Below are 23,868 nucleotides of genomic sequence, written 5' to 3' on the forward strand. Positions count from 1 at the left end.
TTAGAGAATCTCTGTTCAAATCCTAGTGCTGTACTTATTACCTGGGCAAGTCATTTCCTCTCACTAAGCCTTGGTTTTTCAATCTATAAATTTAGATGGTTGGACTACATAATCTTTAAGGTCCTTCCCATCTCTAAATCCATCAATCCAGGTCTACTAATCTCTAGTGTAGTAGTTTTCAACTTTTAAAAATTTACTTTTCAAACACCCTAACTTTAATCCTTCAAAAATCTGTAACTGTATCAATATTGGGGCTTCTTCCATCAATAACCTTTTCACACCTTAATAGATATATGAGTTGCTAAAAGAGAAAAAAAAATTGATCCATTAAGAATCAACCTTTCTTTAATGATTCTTTTTTTTTTTTACACTTGAGTAGACTGAGTAGAAGTGATGGTAATTAGTCCAAACTTTCTAGAGCTAAAAGCTCTGCTGGAATGACTTTCAAAATCTTCAAGTCACCACATACTACTATGGTTTGTTTTTTGTTTTTTTTTTGAAGGGGAATAGGTCATATCAAGATAATGAATCTAAATAGCAATATGTGAACAAAGTTCTCCAGACTCAGAATGGGTGGGGACAGGGGTGAAGGAGGAATAGAAGTGGGGGGGTATATATAGGGGCCACAAAGCAATGCCTAAAATTACTGGATATTTTTGAGCACAACATTCATATATTAATTTTTGATCCCAATAAAAACAAAGTTCAAAGCAAAGCCAACTAAACAAAAAATGAATGTTTAACAACAATTTAATATGATATGCATAAATGAAGTCAAATTTGAGTCAGCACTTCACATCTCAATGTAGATAGATACAACCTGACCATGTCAATTGGCAGTTCATAATAAGTACTGCTACATTTATAAACTACAAGTTGAACAATCTTTGTAGGGAACTTAAAAAGAACCAGAATAATTATTACAAAGCAGCTGGCATATGGCAATTGCTTAACATGTGCTTGTAGACTGAGCACTCAACTTAATTTTAGTAAGAATAAGAACTAGATCATTTAAAATGAACAATTAGAATGAAATTGTTTTAAATGTTTTTATTAACTCAAATTTTTAAAAATGTTAAACAATATTCAGTTGTGAGAAATAAAATATTTGAAAAACAAATTCACTGAATAGCTGAAATAACGACAAGCAAAGAGAAACAATTTAAGTAATGGAAATATAGAAACACAAAGTAAAAAAGCTCAAATCTAGATATGATCTACTATATTCATCAGTGGGATTTACAAGTCTTAATATTAATAGAAAAACTTGTACTTTTTTTGTACAAATGTTTTTCTTGACAGCATAAAATTAAAAAAAGAAAAAAAAAACCCCACCCCAAAAACAAAAACCCAAAACCTGGAAAGAGTAAACATTGAGAAAAGCAAAAGAATTTTTCAAGGGAAAAAAATAACATGCCTTTAAAACAATAACAGACTTTAAAAAATGTTTCTGGTATCAAAATGATAACAAATGATATCAAAATCATTTGCTAACAGAACTGCTGAGTATCAAAGTCTCATTTGATGGAAAAAAGATTTGATTACATTTGTAGCTATTGATATAACACACACATATAAATGAGTAACAAACGTAGCTGAAAATACTCGTTTAAATGATTACACTAAATCTGTTAGATTTGTTTCTTTACAAATCTCATCACAATGCTATGCCAACAAAAAGCTCAGTACAGAAAAATTTTAAATGTAAATAATATAATGTAAGAAAATTATATTGTACAAGCAGAGATTAACCGATTTCAAAATAAAATGCAGATCTAAAGTACTAGTTAAAAACGTGGCCCCTGATGAAAACTTTATACACATTGCATGCTTCATGGGCAAGTGCATTTATCTAGAAATATGAATGAATAGCTATATGAAATTTTTCAAGTTGTTAACAAGAGCAATAAACTTTACAAAAAGTAATCTGTTACAAAGAAGACTCTTTGAAAAATCATAATTTTATAAAGGCAAAGTTATGCGAAATATATTGGTTTCTTTTGCCAAAGAATTATAAAAGGGTGCTTTGAGTCAAAAGAAAAAATGTCACTTTTCCCAGGGATAAAGATGAAGTAAATTCATTCTTTTTAAGAAAAATATTCCTTATTGCTCTGTAAGAAATGACCAGTGGGAGGAATACAGAGAGGCTTGGAGAGACTTGCATCAACTGTTGCTGAGTGAAATGAGCAGAACCAGAAGATCACTATGCACTTCAACAACAATACTGTATGAGGATGTATTCTGATGGAAGTGGAAATCCTCAACATAAAGAAGATCCAACTCACTTCCAGTTGATCAATGATGGACAGAAATAACTACACCCAGAGAAGGAACACTGGGAAGTGAATGTAAATTGTTAGCACTACTGTCTATCTACCCAGGTTACTTATACCTTCGGAAGCTAATAATTAATGTGCAACAAGAAAATGGTATTTACACACATATATTGTATCTAGGTTATATTGTAACACATGTAAAATGTATGGGATTACCTGTCATTGGGGGAGGGAGTGGAGGGAGGTAAAGGATAATTTGGAAAAATGAATTAAAAAAAAAAATTATTCCTCCTAAAACTTATGTATGTGGTAGGTATTCATGGAAAGAAACACCACTCTAAATAAATCAAGGCACAGTTCTCAAATGCATGTTCTGATCTAGAAATAAAATGTAATTTGTGCTCATGGAAAAAAAAGATTCTCAAAATGTGTCATTAGTGATGGCATTATTACTTGATTCCTATACACCCAGTCATGATAATCATTATTTTGTCTTTATATAGGACTAGCAGTCCTAGTACTGACTGGTAAGGGAGCAGGAAAGATCTTCAGAAAGTGAGATCTAAGCTGAATCTTGAAGGAAGCAAAGAAAATGAAAAGTACAGGTGGAGGAATATCAGTAAGGTGGGAATGGAGAAGACCTAAAGATGGAAAGGTACATACAGCATGGGAAACATTTGAATAGCTAATGGACCAATACAACTGAATCATAGACTGTATGGAAAGAAATGAAATACAAGAAGGGATCACGTTATGAAAAGCTTTAAATAAATAAAAGTGAAAATTCAATTTCATAAACTATACAATTCTCTTTACCTCTATCCAAAACACAATAAAGTTGTTCAGGTTAATTGTTCTTGTTTAGATGGAATAAAACCAATGTATCATATCGTATTTGTGCAACATTTATTCCTTTCCATTCCTATTTAGAAGCATCAAAATCTTAACTTTACTTTCTTATACAGGGTAACCCAAAAGTCTTAGTGTAGTTTTAAGCTTTAGTTATAATACCTTAAGAACTACTAGGAAATTTAATCTATCTGCCGAGCAAAACCAGTAGAACCAGGAATACATATTGTATATAATAACAGCAAGAATATGCAATGATCAACTATGAAAGACTTGGTTCTTCTCAACAGTTCAGTGATCCAAAGTAATCCCAATAGATTTTGGACAGATAATGCCAGCTGCATACAGAAAAAGAACTGAGGAGGACTGAATGTGAATGAGCACATGCTATGTTCACTTCTTTTTCCTAGTTTTTTTTTTTTTTGTCTCCCCTATGATTTTTCTGTTTTGCTCTGATTTTTCTCATCACGATTCAGAAAACAATGTGTATTAAAAATTAAAATAATAAAAAAAAGAAACTTAATCTATCATTTCAAGCAACTAAATGGGTGCAAATTTTCTATGCACTAGTGAGTTTCAAAGGCTAGGGAGTTTCAGTGGACAAGTGAGCTAGAACTAAAATATGTTCATTGCTTCCCAATATATAGCTACAAGAGCCAACACAGGGATGCATCTACTTTTCTATGCAACTCTTGGGTTCCTAGTTATTCCATCTTTTTTTTAAAAGGTGTTGGCAATTTAGATACAATTTATCAAGATCCCAGAATTTCATTAAAATATATGGCCCAGACACTGTCATATATAACATTCCCCTCTACCTCTTCAGGAGATGTCAAAACAAAACAAAACAAAACAAAACAAAAAAACCAAAAAACCCTCTATGGAGGAAGGCCCTGAAAAAGTATCACTTACCTTTCTTTTCCCAAGGAAAAAAAAAATTAATAAAAGATTGAACATACCTGCACTGGGTGCCTGACCATGGATTAGTGTGGGAGGCTTCAGTCGGAATCCACTGCTCTTTTCCTCTAGAAGTACAATACAAAAGGTAAGAAAGCAGGCCTTCGGCTGATGTCTAAGCCAGAGATGCAGCAGGGCAAAGAAAATGAGGGCTGCTGGTCCCAGCAGTCAATGAGGGAGGCCCAAAGAAGTAAGGAAAAGACCTCAAAGGACCTGAATTAAAACAAAATGGAAGAATCCCCACCCCCACCCCCCCCAAGTAAGAGCTACAGAGCTGCTGAAATGAGTATGTTTTATAGACATTACTAATGAGTGATACTGATTCATTCAATGGCTCTGTAAGCGGATGGGAGTTGACAACGAAACAGTAAACTGGATAATGACTAAGAGAAGTAGAAGCAGGAAGTTACAGCACAAAAAGATACTTTTCTAAGAAGCAGTATTATAGTGTTTAACAAAAGATGGTTAGCTACTAAAAGTCTACAGTGTACAGACACTCCTGAAGCTGGAAATGTTTTAGAATTTAGAATGTTTTTAAATTAAAAATAAGCAAAAAAGAAGGATCCTATCACAGACATGTTTTCACTGTGGAAAAGGATTGATTGATAACCAAGAATTGTAAAAGAACATGAGTCCACTTAATCCTGGTCTAGACCTTGATGACTTTACCAACTAAGAGGGGATAGTAACATATTATAGTAACTCCTAAAGTATTATATTGAAGGACTAAGAGTCATCATAAGGAATATGTTAAATGTGATAATCCTAAATGAAAAAAAAAAAATCTACTTCCAAAATCTAGTAGAAATTCTCCTCTATAAGTAGGAAATGTTCCTAAAAGTCTTAAAAGGTCCAATTAACTATTCAATGAATAGTAGCATCCCAGGAGTGTAAAACTCTCTACATACCAGAACAGATAGATACCATAATTCTAAAAGGCAAAACTAGGAAAATTCAGCTACAATTTGATATTAAAAAAAATTAATCCTACCAGGATAACTAGTTATCACCCGTAAGCCAATGTTTTAGAAAATGAATTTCATTAGCTAATTCATATTCTTTACTCTAACCCTAGAATAATCCTGGATTCTAATCTTACTCAGACCCAGGACTTCCTTCATCTTACTTCCAATCTTTGCCTTCTAGTTCCCTCTACTTGTAAATTCCTACAGGACAAGAACTATCTCACTTGTACTTGTATACTCATAGTAAGTGCTTAATAAGACTTTTGATTTTTTTTTTTGGGGGGGGGGGGTGGAGAAGGAGATTGTGATCATGGACTTCCTTTGGAAGTCTGATGAAACTAGCAGACTCTTTAGAATATGCTTTTAAGTAACTGATATAAAGGCTAAATTAGTCAGAGATTAGTTAAAAAATAAAAACTAAAGATGCAATTTTTTCCCTATTAAAGTTCATATGTTCCATGGGTCCATATGACCCAGATTAAGAACACCTGGTTTCATTTTTAAGTCCTTTCCTACCTTTTCCTCCCCTCTCATGGGATTAAAGAAAATCCAGAAATCATCTGATTAAGAAAGCTCTCTATAACATCCAACATAAATTGTCTCTATGTAATGGGGAAAATCCCTAAGCATTTCTTAATAACAGCATATAGACTAGGGAAGCTCACCTGGTTCTGAGTCAGAATTGCCTGCAGATGGTTCACAGAAGGTTGATGGCATAAAAACATTGTTTTTTGATACTGTCATCAAGGTGATATGGGGGAAGGAAGAGGAAAAGAGTGGGAGGAAATAAAAAAGCATGAGTAAAAGGGAAGACACATGAGATCACTTCTCTGTCAACTTAAAAATACAAATGGCTTATAGCCATGAAATGACATGTCATCATGGACAAAAGATTTAAAATATTCAACAAAACAAAAACAAAAACAAAACAAAACAAAAAAACACCCTTTAAAATCAGTGCTGTATTCATGTAGCTATCTCTTTATAGTGAAACTCAGGGACACGATCAATGATAATCTTACATATCATAATAAACTCTTGATTACTCAGAGTTGGTAATCTAGTACAACCCCCTTAGCCAATGTATCATTTCCCTGTACAACATTAACAATTGGCCAATTAATAAATGACTATTTCCAGTGAAGTTTATTGTCCCATCCAAAATTCTGAATGGTAAGAAACTCTTCCTTCCAAATCAATTTCACTGCAATTTGCAATCACTGGTTCTTTTTCTGACTTTTGATGGTACCCAGATCAAATCTAATCCCTCTGACTTTTGATAGTCCTTCAGAAAGATGAAGACAACAATCATGAGTCTTTCCCCTTTCCTAAAGTCACATCTTCTCCAGTTTAATGGTCAGTTTACCCAACTTCCTCACTAGATAGTTTCATGTTCCCACATTTAATCAAATGGCCTCATTCAGTTATTATGCTTCTTAAAATGTCTTTTAAGAGATGAACATGAATTCCCCTGTTTTAACAAGGAAAACATAGTGGAATTGCTTATTTTACCACTAGGGGTTTTTTTTTGAGTTCATAGTTTTAACTGTTTAGATATTCATTCAAGGGAATGGAATGAACAGAAAAAGGCCAAAATAAAAGATTTTAAATTACAGCCCCGTTCTTGATTATTCTTGCATCACAAATTTTTACTCTTAGATTGGATGTCAATCACCAGCCTTCCAGATACCTCCTGCCATAATTAACTGAGGTATTTATTCTCTGGGAAAAGAAACCAATTCTAACATTAGTGTAAGCAAAGCGCAGCTTATCTGTTACCAAGGGCTGCTATTATCAGCTTCTGCATGGAGAACTCACAATATGAATTCCTTACACACAATAATGATTGCAAAGAATTATAAATTTAGGGCTGGAAGGTTCTCTCTTACTTAGTAAATAGGTCCCAAGGGGCTGCATGAGGTAGTGGTTAAATGACTTGATCAAGGTCAGAGATGTAGGAAATACCAAAGTTAAGGTTTAAATATCACCCTCACCTTCTCCCACTCTTTTGCAACGGACATGGGTAAAAGAGTAAGAAAGGGTGTCCACAGAATATTACATACACTGTAAGTTTTTAAAAAGTATACTTAGTGTATTTAATATACTGTATGTATATGCCTAAAATTACAGTATATACAGCATTTGATATACTGATTTCTGCCCTGTTCATCATCTTCTTTTTAAAAACAATGTTATAAATAAAGGCTCTCTGAGGAAAAAGTGGTGAAAGGAAATGGAGAAATGTAAATAATGTAAAAGCAAAAGATAGAAATAAAAAATAAGAATATGTATATTGAAACACACACAGTGTCTTTCTGATTCTAAGTTTCAGATTCTATCTACTGCACCACAAGCATCTTCATCTACATGCCCAATCTCACCTGATCTCAGAAGAATCCCTAAGCAAGATTAGGTCTGGTTAAGTGTCTGGATGGAGTACTCTCAATAAAAGTTTCAATGCATTTCAAATCTGAAATATTTTTAATTATCCATACCATTAATCTCTTCCTTTTCTACAGATAAGAGATGAATGCTTTTTAAAAAAAGTTACCCCAAGGTCTAAGGAAAGCGATATTTAATATAAGATGATACAGGATTTCGAACTGGAAAGGACCTTAGAAATCATCTAATTCATCCTCTTTATTTTAGATGAGGAAGCTGAAAAAAAAATCAGAAAACTTAAGTCTTTACCAAGATCATAAAGGTAATGAAGCCAGGATGTGAATCCAAGTCCTGGACTCCAAAACTGGCAATTAGTTTTACTGTTTAGATCCTTCTTCCAAGGAACTGGCTAAAATCCAAGGCTCTTCTTTTGTGCCATAGTGCCCTGGTAAAGATGTCTGATGGGCCTCAACCTACTCGACCTTCCCCTGAATTCAGAATGCCTATGTTTTGTGGTAGCAGTGGCACTGGATGAATAAAAAAACTGAATAATTATATCCTTAAAACTAATGATATAGTTTATATATGAAATTTGTTTTTAAGCATGAATAAATCTTTACATAAGATATAAATTCTAAGAAAATAGACCCATGTTTCTAAATAGTTAACAAGTTACAGATAGAGAGCACAGGATAATGGTGACAGATATAATGGTATTAAAAATGAATTGGTAGAGGGAAGGAAAAGATAGAAACCAAACCATTTGACCTAATGTAATTCAAATCTTCAATAGCTGCCCTCCTGCTACAAACTTTTATTAAAGCCCTCTCCAAATTAATCTCAAACCTGACTTTTCAGTTAATCTTATCACCTGCCACTTTCCCATATGGTCTCTTTATTCCAACCAGATATTGATCCTCTCTCCTATGCCTTTTGCTTTGCACATATGTCCTGTCCTCTGCCTAGCAGTGCGCCTTTTCTGTCTATATATATCCCATCTTTAAAGATTCAGCTCATTTATATCCCTCAATAAAGCAGTTCTTTCTCCTTGCAACAGAACATCCAACATAACTGAGAATGCAGCATTTTATATACTGGACCATGACCTTTCCTGTAATATTTAATTTTTTATGTCTAAGTCTTATCTTTTCAAATAAACTCTTATTTTTTTGTTCATTTGGCTATCAATATAGTCAATTATACTAAAAGTTTTCTTAATACTGAACTAGCCCCGCATTCCTGGTATAAATCCTACTTGGTCATGGTATATTATCCTGGGGATGATTTTTTTGTAATCTCTTTGCTAATATTTTATTTAAGATTTTGGCATCATTATTCATTAGGGAGCTTGGTCTATAATTTTCTGTTTTCATCCTACCTGGTTTAGGTATTAGTACCATGTCTGTGTCATAAAAGGAATTTGGTAGGAGTCCTACGTTCCCTATTTTTTCAAATAGTTTATATAATAATGGAGTTAATTGTTCTTTAAATGTTTGATAGAATTAGCATGTAAATCCATCTGGTCTTGGGAATTTTTTCTTAGGAGTTGATTAATAGCTTGTTCTATTTCTTTTTCTAAAATGGGACTATTTAAGTAATTTATTTCTTCTGTTAATCTTGGCGATCTATATTTTTGTAGGTATTCCTCCATTTTTCACTTAGGTTATCAAATTTATGACATAAAGTTGAGCAAAGTAACTCCTAATTATTGCTCTAATTTCTTCTTCATTGGTGGAAAGTTCTTATTCTCATGCTTTGCTTATTTGCTATCTTTATTTCACAGTGGGCTCAAAAGTACTACTGATAAGATCATAGGATTTGAAGTAGGATAGTTCATCTTGAAGATCATCAATACTATTTTGTGGAGGAGAAAGTCAGGGCCCCCTAAAAGGTAGATTGTCCAAAGTCACATAGGTAGTAGCTGAATACACATTTCAAAATTCCAAATGCTGTGTTCTCTGCATTACAAAGTGCACTCTACCTTTTATGTGCTGATAACCTTAATTTGATAGACAAGGTCCAAAGCATATAACCAAATAATCAGTCTTTAATTTAAAACTATAAGATAGGACTGTATGACTTAGTGTGACCAACAGAGCAATCCCTTAGGGAATGGATAACCTTTTCTCATCCCTCCTTCTCCAATGTAGAACAAGCATTCATAAGAGGTGGTACTTCTTAGTTTCTAAGAGAGACTTTAGGAAAATCACCCTGTTTCATGTCCATTATTTAATTACACTCCAGATAAATGATAATTAGCCCTATATTTAAGGAAGAACTAAAATAACTTTCTATCTTCATTTTTGATGGAAATTTAAGTCTTAGATTCATTTTTTACGGACTTATAAATCATAGCTATTACACTCAGGCAGTTGAAGGGTGAAAAGGGAACAGGTGACATAAGAATAAATATGCCCTCTCCTCTCATTTTCTGGGATAATGATACTTTTTTTTTTTACCTGACTGTGACGGAGGAAATTGGGTTAATGAAGAAGTTCTTTCCCGTTTTACAGGAGGACAGTAATTTCCATCTTCTCGGTCAGAATCTGCAAAGGGTAATGAGAAAAGGGAAACATTTATACGTGTGTGTGTGTGTGTGTGTGTGTGTGTGTGTGTGTGTGTGTGTGTGTGTGTGTGTGTACAGGCTATCCCTTTAACAGATACTAACACATCCAATATCTGGCAGATTTCCTCACCTTCTCCATCTTCTGGACTTGAACCATCAGCGGATCTCTGAAACAAAAGCATAACAATAATAAAACAGACTTGCCCTAATAATCCATTTAAGTTCTAAAACATGAATTATAAACTATTACTCTACCAAGATCTATACATATACTACACAATTATTAAAATTATATTCAGAATTTCAACCAGCAGATCAAAGGATGATCATCAGAACAAAACATTTCTATATCTGGCTTATAAACACACATAGATCAAAGACATTTTTTTATTTACCTCCATAGATAATATTTACAAAATAAAAGATTAGTCATCATTATTTTCATAAATTATAACATTTTTGCTAACTGCAGTATTACCTTCAGAGGCCAAAAATATGAAAGAGTATTTTCAAAATCACTATGCCTATCACTGAAATATCTACTATCTCTGCAGAAGAGCCCAGCAGGCTGTATAAAAAGCACAGAATACTAACTTATGGAGCATTCCTAACAAAATAGGGACCTCTTAGTCTGAATCAAGCCATGAAAATTCATTCAGTAGGTCAGAATTATGGGATTTTTGCCTTTGGCACATAAAGCATTAAATTTCAGAACCAAAAATCAAATTTATCAAATATATTCAAGTAGATTACTTTTTACAATCTAATTAAATGCCAGAAGACATTAAATGAGAGCAAGATAAGAATTTCCTTATTCTGACCCCCGATCTTGAATTAAATCACTAAGTCAGCAATGAAATTGGCCTAATACTATTTTAAAATCCCTGACAAAACAAACTTTTCTCAAACAAGCCTAGTCCCCGAGCTTGAATTCACTGAAATAAATATTAAGTAGTGCTCAAGCACAAAGTCCTCTGGCTTTTTTGATACTCTGATGAACTAACCAAAATGCCATCTATCATATTATGACCTAAAATTTAATTTAGGAGCAATAAGAATATAGAGCTTTCAGATATTCAAGCAAATTACCAGAACTAAAAATCAGGTTTGGTTCAGCTAACCCAAGACTAGTTTATAAGGAATGATATGATACTGTAGACATAAAACCTTGAATTACAGCAACTTTCCCATCAGATCGCAACACCCACTCTGAATAACATGTTCTCTAATGGAACATCAGGTATCTTAATCCAACAGAATTCCAAATCATATTCTAGCATGCTGAATATATAATACTGAACAAAATGATGCAAACCACTGATGGCTAACTAACCCTATAGGAAAACTCTTTTTAAAAAAAATTTTCTTCACTAATATCAGAGCTCCTTTCAATAGAACAGATTAAAACCCATTAATGTTTTGTGGGTATTTTCTAATTTGCATTTCTAATTTCTCATGTGAAGGAAACCTTCCTGAAGCCTTTAAAATATGCCAGATATCAACACAAGTTATCAACTCCATTATCTCCCATTCATACTATATGACTATCCCAACTCTTTTTCCCATTTCTTAATTGCCCATCTATGTGACAATATTTAAAAAAGAAAATCACCATAAAATACATTTCAAACACTAGTCAACTTAAGCTATTAATGTAGGACATGACGAAAAGCTGTTATATTAATCCCATTATTATCAGCAATAAAAGTCCGGAGCTGCCAAACAAAAACATTGGTTGCTTCTTGAAGGATACAAAGTACTGCCCTTTCCTCTTTACAGAATCACAATCTCAGAGCTAGAGGAGTTTTCAGAAGTCATTTAGCCAACCTATAAACTAAATAATCAAAGAAGTACTCTATAATTCACATCAAAGTAGTAAACATGCAGTTTCTATCAAAATATTAAATGAAGACTAAAGTCATTATCTCCTCTCAACATTCCACCTCCGGGCAGCTCTGACCTGCTAGGAAATATTTCCTTACAGTAAACTGAAATCTAAGAGACTTCTCTCTTATAGTTATTTGTTCTGCATTTAGAGGTCAAATCTAATCTTTCCTTTTCCATGAAAGCCCATTAAATACTTTTAGATAATTATGTATTCTCTAATTTTTTTTTTCTTTTTCAGGTTAAAAATCCTCAGTCCCTTATGAATGCTTCCTATGAATGCTCCCTCATACCTTTACCATCTGAGTCAACCTTCTCTGGTTATATGCCATTCTGTCAATGTTTTTCCTAAAATGTGGCACCATAGAAATTAAAGATCTTAAAGGATCAACTCCCTCATTCTGCAGATAAGGAAACTGAGGTTCAGAGACTGAAGGTATTGGTCCAAGCTCACAGTTATAGAAAACAGAGGAGTTGGGATTTGAACTTGGGTTCTCTTGGCTGAAACCTTGTTTTGTTTTCAACATAATCTGTTGTCCTGGCTAAGATTTCTGGTGGTTCTTTCCTTTTTCAAATTAACCCATATCTCTACATAAGTCTCCTGTTTTCTAGATATCTGATCAGGTCAGAATGCAATGGGACTACTACCTACCTTGTTCAGACTCTGGCTCTATCAATATAGCCTCATATATATTTAAGCTTCTTTGAGGGCCATATTTCACTCATTAACTCATTGAATTTTCAGTCCATCAAAACTCCCATATATTTTCACACATCCAATCATCTGAACACTTCAGGAAGTGTTTTGACCTTCTGTCCCTATATTTGTCCCTTTTAAATTATATATTATTTTGACCCATTCTGAAAGAATGGAAAAATGACAATATTCATCAGCAAAAAGTTCATCATTCTTAAAAGTTCAGGTCTGCTATTACCCCTCCACCTTTTAAGTGAGTTCCAATCGCTTCCCATTGCTTTCAGGATTAAATTTAAAATCTTCTGTTTGACATTCAAATCCCTTGCCCCACTTCTACTTTTTCCATTTTTCTTATACTTAATCCCTACCCACCACTCTTTACCCCATATATAATGAGCAATCCAGTGACATCAGCCTGTGTTATTTTTCACACAAGACACTTCATCTTCAAACTGCAGGCATTTTTTCTAGCTGTCTCCCATTCTCTTCCTCCTTTTTGCCTCTCAACTTCTTTTACATCCCAACTTAAAATTTCACCTTCTGTAAGAACCACTTCCCTCAAACTCCTTTACTGCTAGTGCCTTCCTTCTTCAATTTGTTCTATATGTGATCTGTCTTTACATAACTGTTTGCATACTGAGTCTCCCATTAACCTGTGTACTTCTTGAGAGCAGAGATCATCTTTTGTCTTGTGATCTCAAATGCTTAGCACAGTACCTGGCACAGAGCAGACAGTTAAACAATGTGTAGTGACTGACATTCATCTATGTTCTCTGAGCTGTGCATAAGCTGGCAAATCAATTTCCTTATATAAAACAGAAAGCTGTATTAGCTAGTTTCTAATATTTTATCATCTTCTAATTCTAAAATTGTTGCCTCACAGCAAATTCAAATTTAAAGTAGCTACTTTTAATTAGTCTTGGAAAAAATATAGTCTTCTAAAACTTTGATTTCACAATATCTTCCTGAAGAGTCAAATAAAAATAATGGCGACAGCTTCAGAGGAGCTAGAATCATTGGCTAAAAAGGCACATGAATAATAAAGAAGAGACCAATTACAGAAAAGTACAAGTAATACATGGGTAAAGAAGATGACAGTGGAATGTATAAAATCCAGCACTGAGACCCCACACTTTGGAGACACTATCAACCAATCAACAAAAATGTATTTAGTACCCACTATCTACAAGGACCTGTCCTAGATGCTAGGGATACAAAGTAAAAAAAAAAAAAAAAAAAAAAAAAAAAAAAAAAAAAAACCAACACAACTTCAGCACTCAAGAAGAACAATCAGTGAAGCCTTTTAAACCACTAAAACTAAAATATGTGTAATGACTTATTAAATAAATGTATAATCTGAACTATGCATTTATGATATGCAAAACCACCGAACTTCAGCTATACTGAAGTGTAATTACTATTTGGGTAAATGACATTTACCAATTATATGTGAAAATACCCAGTTTTATTTAAAATTGAACAATGATAGAATTCTCAAATTTCATTTCAGCCCTTCCTGATGAGTATATGGTCTCCTTTCTCTCCCTGCCTGCTCCCCCCCCCCACTCCCTTCTCCCACTTTTTGCAACAAGGCAATCTACATGAGCTTTCCATCTTTACCTTTATCTCTTATTTCATGTCTCCAGAAAGAACTTCCTCTTCTCTAAAGCTAGTTCAGTTAAATAAATTTAATTCAGCATTTGTTAGGTGCCTACTACATGAAAAGTAATGGGAACATAGAATAAGCTCTTGGTAGAAAAGGGAGAATGAGACATTCGCAATTATTTAATGCAAACATTTCTAAGTGCAAAAGAGAGATGAATAAAGTACTATAAGAAATAAGAATAAAAAAGTACTATAAGAAATTTGAAAATGAAAAGATCATTTTTCATCTAAGAAAGGTTTTATGGAAAAGATAGCATCTAAACTGAGATATGAGGGAATCAATTTCAATATGCAGAAATAACAAAATAGGAGCAAAGTTCCAAAGAAAGGAGATGACTATGCATTTTGACTTGAACAAAAACAGTAGGCATTAAAAATATGAAAGAAAACTGAACCTACACTGTAGAAGACACTGAAAGCCAAGATAATGTGTTCATATTTTATTTTGTAAGGCAATGGAGAACACTGCCTAATCTTAGATTTGGCTTGAATAGGGAATAATATAATAGGAAGAGTATTAAAGCTTCAACATAAAAATGGATAGGAAAGAGTCAATGTCATAGAAAAAAAGATCAATTAGGCCAGCTATTTCAGTAATTCGGGTGAGGGGATGATAATGGTCTGCAGTGAGAATAGAGAGATATTATGGCCTGTGGAACACAATTTACCAACTGATTAACTGTAGAGAATGAAAATTATATTTAAAATTGAAGATGATTTCAAAATTAAGAGCCCAGTAAATTGAGATTTGTCAACAAAACCCAGCAATAATGTATATACTGGGGTAAGGCCAAGGTTAGTTGAGAAGAAGAGCTCTACTTTGGACAAACTTAAGTTTGAGAAGTCAATAGAACTTACAGGTGCAGCTGTCCAGATTTTTTTTTTAAAGGGTCTAAAAGAAGCACAATCTAATAGACTTGTGATGGAGGGAGCCATCTGCATCCAGAGAGATTACCATGGGGCTGAATGTGGATCACAACACAGTATTTTCACATTTGTTGTTGTTTGCTAGCTTGCTTGTTTTTTTCTTTCTCATTTTTTTCCCTTTTGATCTGATTTTTCTTGTGCAGAATGATAAATGTGGAAATATGTTAGAAGAATTGAACATGTTTATCTTATATTGGATTACTTGCTGTCTAGGAGAGGGGGGGAGGAAGGGAGAAAAACTTGAAACTCAAGGATTTGCAAGGATGAATGATAAAAATTGTTTTTGCATGTATTTAGAAAAATTAAAAAGGTATTGATGGAATACAGTTTCTAGGGGAAATATGGCAACAGCCCTGAGGCCACTAGGCTTTGGCAGTGCCAATAGTTCCACAGATAATGCTGGCTGTCAGATACTAGGGTTTACAAGACAAATGGTGGGGTACTCTTCCACTTCTGCCTCTAAACCATAAAATTCAATTTTGAGGAGCATGATAAAATTAGCATACCAGTGACATGAAGCACAAATCTCTCTGTCCTTTTCTTATAAATTTATATCCTCTATCCTGGTTCTTTGCTAAATCCTTTTGGAACTTAGTCTGCTTCAATTGGCATTTAAAATAAATGTTGCCCCCTGACCTGGATATGGGTTCAAGCCTGAAAATTCTTTGAACCTCAACACTATTATTATTGGGAAAGGAAAAGAAGGGAGGAGAGGAATGGAAATCAAATAAGGCTAGAATTATTATGCAGTATGGATGAGAGAATGACAACCAACAATATAGAGCTTTTCATTTCCTATATAACTTAGTTTTTCTGCCATGGAGAATGATTTTCAGGCTAGAAAGGATAGAACAAAAACAGCTAACAGAATTCATGCTAAATATTCATGCTGAACCCATTGTCACTAATCTTTTTAAGACTGTTAAAAAAAATTTTTTTTTGTTAATATAAAACAGCTTTGGAGAAAGAAAAATGTTATCTTGTTCTTAAAAAGAGGTGTCAAGAAGGTTAGAATCTGCAAATTATAGACTAGTGGGCTTGAGTTTAATTTTTTTATTAAAGCTTTTTAATTTTCAAAACATATGCACAGATAATTTTCCAATATTAATCTTTATAAAATTTTGTGTTCCAACTTTTCCCTGCCTTCCTCCCACCTCCTCCTGTAGATGGCAAGTAATCCAATATATGTTAAATGTTAAAAAAAATATATATATATGTTAATGTATTTCAATTTAACATGTATTGGACTACCTGCCAGCTAGGAGTGGGGGAAAGAAGGGGGAAATTTGCAACAAAAGTTATGCAAGAGTCAATATTGGAAAAAATTACCCGTGCATATGCTTTGTAAATAAAAAGCTTTTATATATATGTTAAATCCAACATATGCATACATATTTATACAAATATCTTGCTGCACAAGAAAAACCAAATCAAAAAGGAAAATAAGAAAACAGAATGCAAACAACAAAGAAGAGTGAAAGTATTATGTTGTAATCCACATTGAGTTTCTTTTTTTTTTTTCTTTCTTTTTTTTTTTTTTTGGTTGAGGCAATTGGGTTTAAGTGACTTGCCTAGGGTCACACAACAAGGAAGGAAGTGTTGAGTGTCTGAAGCCACATTTGAACTCAGGTTCTCCTGACTTCAGGGCTTGTATTCTATCCACTGGCACACCTAGCTGTCCCCCATTGAGTTTAATTTCTAAGCAAAACTCTAGAATATCTACTATTTACACAGCACTTTAAGGTTTGCAAAGCTTTTGCAACTATCTCACAACCTTCACAACAACAATAACCCCAAGAGGTAGGAGCTATTAGTATTTTATAGAAGAAAAAGGCTAAAATTAAATAATCTACCCATGGGCATGTGACAGAATTTGAACTCAGGTTTTCCTGACTCCAGCCAGGTACTCTATCCCCTGCAGGAATTTTTTTTTTTAAAGGAATAGTTTGTAAATATCTAGAAAAGGAAGCAATAATGAAATGACAAACAGATTCATCATGAAATGGTCATGCCAGATTAACCTCATTTCCTTTGTTTTGGATAAGGCTAAATTTGAAGATCAATCTGATATTGTAGATATAAATTAGCAAGAGTTTGGCTTTTTCAAAATCCCTCATGTTGTTATGAAAAAGAAGAAAACAAGAACTACCAGATCAGCAAATTACCAACTAAGTTCATGATCCAAGCCCATAAACTAAGAATTTTTTGTATATTTTTAAATACCTACCACAGTAGGTGGTAAGACTATTCAGAACTGGTTGATTGGTCAGTTAAAAACAGAAAGTTTTCAGTAGAGTGTCTAAGGATCTGTATTTGGCCCTAGGCCATTTGACATTTTATTAATGTCTTGCTTTTAAAAGTATAGATTGCGGCATACTGATCAAATCTGGAGATCACACAAAACTGAAAATAGTAGCTAAACAATCAGTGATAGTCAGGACTGAAAAAAGATCTTGAAAAGCTAAAAGAATGGAGCAAATCAAATTAATTTTTTAATTCTGTTCTGAATCTGTGCTTTTATCACTGTAGGAAACTCTTGGTGAAGAAACTTCTACTTTCCAAGAAAATCAACAGTTGCAATTGATTTGCCCATGGCATTCCTAATTCCAACATGAGTTCTCTATCTACTATGTTAAGCTACCAGAAATGTAACAGAAACAAATGCAAAAAATAAATAAATAAATAAAGATCGATTTCACAAGCACAAAATGAGAGGCCCGTTTTAAAAACAATCTGAAAAATGTGGAGGTTGTAGTGGGCTAAAAGCTTGATGCATATACTATGATATGGCATCTAAGAAAACTCATCAATTGGAAAAGCAACTAGGAAGCAATGAAAGCAGCAAGACATCCAAAACAGGGCATTCAGGTGTGGATGCATTTTGGAAGGACACAGTGACTATGGAAGAATCATGGAGAGCCTTGAATTTATACCATAAATATTAGTTGAAGGAGGAGCTGTTCAACCTAGATAAGTCAAGATTTGGGGAAGAGGGAAGGATGAGAAGGAAGAAATGAAACATGATAATTGTCTTTTAGATATTTAGGGCCCTCACCTAGAAGAGAGATTAGAGACTTCTGTTTACTCCTGAGTGCAAAATCAGAAGCAATTGGGTAAATGCTGAAAAGAATCAAATTTAGACTAGACAGAAATAAATTTTCTAACAATGAACACTTTCCAAAAATGTTCCTTCAAGAGAACTCCAAGAAAAAAGCTAGATGACCATTTGTCAGGTATTTTGTAGGGGGATTCAGATATAGGTTGATCTGAATTTATCTCAGAGCTCACTCCCAAGGATTAGACCATGTGATGTGATAACCAAAACAATGACAATAAATATGGCTGCTGAGTCAGTGTGTATGTGAGCCAAGGATAGAATCATAAAATGTAATCACATTTAAGGAGAGCAAAATTGAGGGAAATACTTAAGCACAGTGAGAAGGATTAGTCAGAAGAATAACAGAACTATGTAAATGTTAAATACCATGGCAAGAGTGGAGTGAATATCAAGCAACAAAGAGATGCTTTTTATCCCATCCCTTATTGATTTGTTAGGAACATCTTTAGTACACCTAAAACTTCCTTCTCTAGAAACGTCAACATTTTCTTTGGCTTCAAGACTTGGAAAACCTGTAATCATTCTAGCTACCTTCCTATTTTTCTCCTTTTCACTGTCACATATATAGCATCCTGCTATCTACATAGCATCTCCATTTCATCACTATTTATTCACATGCTATAATTTCACTTCTTTGCTCTACATAACTAATAAAGCTTCTCTCTTGAAAGTAACTAATTACCTTTTCACTACAAAAAAAAAAAATCCTTTTTCTTTTACTGCTCTCATTTCTAATGAAATCAGAAAACCTGAATTTGAGTCCTACTTCTATAACTCAACAACGTGATGCAAATTACTTCACCTTTTGAGATTTCAGTTTCCTCATCTGTAAATGAAAGAATAAACATTCTGTGATGTTCTGTTTCTCTCAATTGTAATCATTCTCTGGGAGCAGATCTCTTGGGGAGCTTCTGGAGGCAGCCTTAGTTTCAGTTCATTTAAATAATCCAAAAATGCAGCCAGGAGTTAAGTCCAGATCCTTTTTCGTCTCTTTCCAAATCTTATCTCTTTCACTTGGGGCTCAGCTAGCCTTCCTTACTCCTTGGTTCCCTAGAGCTCTTGTCAGAATGTCTCCAGCCTCTCGTCTCCCCAATGTCTCCAGCCAGCACAAAAGTTGAAGTGGGAATGAATCTGACTCTGCCTCCAAGAGTGTGGGATTGTGGGTTTCTGCCTTGTTAATCTCCCAGAAGTCAATCCTAGTTCTGAATCTCCTCCCAGAAAGTAGGCTTGTCCTTTTATATGCTCTCTTAAAGGTGTGAATTCTGAACTAGAGAATTGTTAAGTACCATACTAAATTAGATAATTATATCCATTCCAGTTACTTAGCACCTTGTAAGAACTAAGAATCTTCTTTAAAATCTCTGCTCTGCTAATGCAGAACAATCTAGATATAACAGTCTAATTCTTCAAACTTCTTAGATGGTCTTGCCATCCCTTCAATGTAGCAATTCTCCCAGTTTCATTCTTCAGCTTTCTGATCTCTAAACTGAGTAAGGGAGTTCATGTGTTTTCTATAATTCCAACTAACAATTCTATATTTCTAAATCTTTATCTTCAGTTTTCTCAACTTAGTTGTAATCAACAGATTTTGGACTCACAGGATTTCTCTTTGGTTATCCTACTCATCACTTTATTTCCCAAACAAGCTCTCCTTTGTAAAAATTTCCAGTCTCCATTCCCACCAGGCCAGAAATCATTTTAAATATCCCTTCTTCACCCTGAGTAGCCTCTTAAGCCTTGTTGACTAATCCAACTCCCTGACCTAAGTTTCTCTTCAGCATTGCTGGTTTCATTTTAATTCATTTAGATTTCATAAAATAAAGAAAAAAAATGTTAATAAATTAAATATGCACATGGGACAGAAAGCTAATTGTTAAACATTTACCAGCATACTCCTGTGCAGAGATGAATCTGAATAGCACTCCATCAGAGCCCAGAGTAATTTATAGCAAGCTGAAAAAAGTACCTAAGCTTTAACATTGTCTCAGCCCAGTCCAGATAATTAAGTTTGGAAAAGTTAAGCACAGAAAGATCTCACTCCAGGTAATAAAATGTTTTTGGCCATAGCAATTAACAAAACTAAGGCATGAAGAGATTTGATCTATGAAGGTAATACATATATTGATAAAAATGCAAATCTTAAAAGTATACTGTCTTCAACAGTTCATTAATTATCTCATGTGTCTGCTTAGTTTCTCTAATGAGTACTTCCCTGATGAAAAAAATCATATTCCTCTTATATTCCCTCCACAATCTCACAGGAAGTATTCAGTATAGATATTAAATTATCTGAACCAAAGTGAATGCTGACATCAATCATTTCATAAGCCTAGATTGAAATGAGGTAATTAAAATTAAAAGCAGTTTAAATAGTTCTTGATCTACAATAAAATGCTATTACACTTCTGTGCTTCTTGAAAACATCTGAGCTCTTCCTTCAGTGAAACAAAACTGAAGGTTAAAATCAACTGAAATCTTCAAATAACTATTTCCATCACTAAAGCAAGACCATGACAAAGAAATGGAAGGAAGCTATTGGTCCAGTAAATTATAGGTTCCCTATTATAGGGAACCTATAATTTCAATTTCTGTATCTCTAACTTCTAGCACAGTGCCTTGTATACAATTCGTGCTTAATAAATGCTTGTTCAATTATTAACTACTTGGTACCTGGAGAAGGCTGAGTTGACAGTGAATGGACAAGAAAAACAGAGCTTCTACAATCAATATTAATGGGGAACAACTCTAGTGAAAACATTCATCTTATATGCTAATATACATAAAAATTGTCTAAAATGATTCAACTTTAAGAGAACATTAAACCAATCAACTCCCCATTACATATAATAATAGGATAGGGGAAGTGGAGCAGATAACATGAAAAAGAGGTCCGATTTTGTTGAACTTGTCGCTCTCTAGTCTATTTCTTTCTACTTTCTATTGAGATTTCTCTTGTCCTTTCCAATTCTCAATCTATGAGCCTATGTCTAATAAGTTTGAGGATAGACAGCATCACTTAATGAATGCCCACTGTCTCTATCTAAAATTGAGTTTAAGTTCACTTGCATTAAAGGAAGGTTAAGTATTATCACACCTTATATTTCCATAGTGCTTTGCTATTTTCAAAAAGTTTTTACAAAGATCATCACATCTGAACACCACAAGACAGAAGCAGGACAGGTATTATCCTCATTTTACAAATGAGAACACTAAGGCTCATAAAGGAAGTGACTTGCCCAACATCACATAGCTTGACAGTGACACAGCCAGAATTTAATCCCAGAGCTTCAGACTCAAAGGTCAATGTTTGGGAAGAAAGCAAGGTTCTTTCCCCTTTCAAGTTTTCTCTGGACACAAATAAATTAAGATACTCTTAACTACACAAAACACTTCCCCCCCCCCCCCTTCATTTAAATACTGTAGGTAATTAAGTTAGTACTTTTTTTTTTTTTTTTTTTTGCTGAGGCAATTGGGGTTAAGTGACTTGCCCAAGGTCACAGTTAGGAAGCGGTAAGTGTCTGAAACCATATTTGAACTCAGGTCCTCCTGATTTGGGGGCTGGTGCTCTATCCACTGCCTGTCACCTAGCTGCCTGTTAGAACATTTTTGAAAACAATTTTAGGAAGGAGAAGAGGGGCTGTATAATTTTAATATATGTGTGTGAATAAGTCCCTGTGAAAATAACTTGCAATACACCCTACCTATTCATTCCCTCCCATCCCCAGCCAAACTATTACCTACCAGTGCCATCACTAAACTTTTCTTTCCCTCCTGAATTAGTCCAAAACCCCAGAGGAAGTCACTCTGCCCCACTCTAGACTTAAGAAAGAAACCAAAATGTAGTTAACTTATGTGGAGAGTACTTTATTTAAAATAAGCTAATAAATAAATAAAAGGATAGTTCACCCAGATAATCACCCCTCTAATACTATCCTGAAAGATGGAGCATAATGAACTTTCTAATTAGTTCAAAATTGAGAAATATCATTTCTCAGACAAATCATTATGACAACATTTGGGAAATAGTTGTAACAACATAAAATCACAATATAAGAAAGACTCTTGAGAAATAATCATTTCTTTTAAGATGACACTATGGAATGCCCTATCACTACTGCTAAAAGTTTTATCAGTCCTGTAAACTTAGGGAAAATATGCAGAGGTAGCCACCTTACAAGTTTCTTCTGTTGGAGTCAGAGCTTTCTCTGCCCAGGAACCAGTCGTAGCCCTGGGTGAATGAGGCCAGATTCTCTGAGATGGATTAGCCGAATATGACTCAGTTGTAACCTCTAATCCAGCATGAGATTGTAGACTTGGAAGGCTTCTGTCCTTTGTATAAAGGATGAAATGGCATAAATAAAAGTAGTTTTATTTATTTAAAGAAAAACAACATCATCCTCCCTCCCTCCCACAGCACATGATGCCTTCTACTTGCTTAATAAGCTTGGAATGGAAAAGGCACTTGCCAATGGAAAATCAAATTATCATGTCAGGATGTTACTCCTCAGCCTTGCTAGTTTATAATATCTAGGACTGGGACAGCCCTCTATTCCTCAATTGCTCTCTAGGTTTCAAATGAAGCAGAAATAAGTTTACCCATTTGTTAAATGCTATGGAAAGAAAGATAGGGATATAATAAAAAAAAAAATACAACTTTTTCCACCCAACTGCCCAGAAGAAAGAAAAGGGCAATGATTTCCAATCAAACCCTTACAGAGGATCCTGAAAAATCAGTAGACTGTTTATAAACAGAGTATCACTGTTGGGTTTGGACTCAAAAGACCTCAGCTCACATCTTGGTTCTGCCACTTATTAGCTATATGACCTTAGACAAGTCCCCTGTCCTCTCTGGGCCTTGATTTCCTCCTTTGTAAAGTAAAGGGATTAATTAGGATCAGGTGTTCTTAACCTGGGATAGATTTCAGCAGATCCATGAACTTAGATAGGGAAAAAAAGTACATTCTTATTTTCACTAGCCTATACCTGAAATTGAGCATTTCCTTCAATTACTTAAAAACATTACTCTAAGAAGTGTTCACTGGTCTCCTTGGATTGCTAGGAGAGTCCAGGACATACACAAAGTTTAATAATCCCCAGAATGGGTGATCTCTTAAGGTCTCTTTTACATTTAATATTCAGTAAATCTGTGACCACAGTTAGGGGATATCTAAAATGAATTATAAGCATTTTGTGTTTTTATTCTGCCCATACACTATTTATTCTGACAATCATTATTCACTGATTGACTTGTTAAGTCTCTATTATAAAATAGCAGATAAAAAGACATTTCTGTTTCTTGAAATGAGGGAAATGGTTCAGAAAGCAAACACATTAACTATTAAGTTAAAAGCTGTAAAGGTTTGAATTAGCATCATTTAATAAGGTAAAACTCCATAAAAGCCATTGTTTGAAAGTTAAGGAAGTATTTGCATTTCAACTTCTGTTACAGGAATCAGAAAGTAAAAGATAGTTTATCTATCAAGAGTGTCAATCTAAAATATTTCAAGATTTCTACATCTTCCTAGATCTAGTCCTGGTCTATTTTCTCAATCTATTAACATGATGAATTTTTGAAAATGTCT

At 34.0% G+C, this 23,868-nt stretch overlaps 1 protein-coding gene across 19 annotated transcripts in view; it reads right to left on the reverse strand.

The window, feature by feature from the left end:
* The window catches only part of RANBP3 (RAN binding protein 3), a 74,118-nt gene that overhangs the window by 25,520 nt on the left and 24,730 nt on the right, over nucleotides 1-23,868 (reverse strand). For 4 of the 19 annotated variants that reach the window (XM_074309031.1, XM_074309021.1, XM_074308945.1 and 1 more), the window contains 3 exons: nucleotides 10,126-10,162; nucleotides 9,889-9,975; nucleotides 4,085-4,150 (listed from right to left, as the gene is read on the reverse strand). In XM_074309031.1, the coding sequence (XP_074165132.1) occupies nucleotides 4,085-4,150; nucleotides 9,889-9,975; nucleotides 10,126-10,162 (190 nt within the window). Of the gene's footprint in view, nucleotides 1-4,084; nucleotides 4,151-5,712; nucleotides 5,785-9,888; nucleotides 9,976-10,097; nucleotides 10,163-22,456; nucleotides 22,616-23,868 lie in introns of all 19 variants that reach the window. The other 15 variants (XM_074308909.1, XM_074308881.1, XM_074308870.1 and 12 more) reach the window with 7 other exon arrangements.

This window comes from Sminthopsis crassicaudata, chromosome 1 (assembly GCF_048593235.1).
Source record: "Sminthopsis crassicaudata isolate SCR6 chromosome 1, ASM4859323v1, whole genome shotgun sequence".
Classification (NCBI taxonomy): domain Eukaryota; kingdom Metazoa; phylum Chordata; class Mammalia; order Dasyuromorphia; family Dasyuridae; genus Sminthopsis; species Sminthopsis crassicaudata.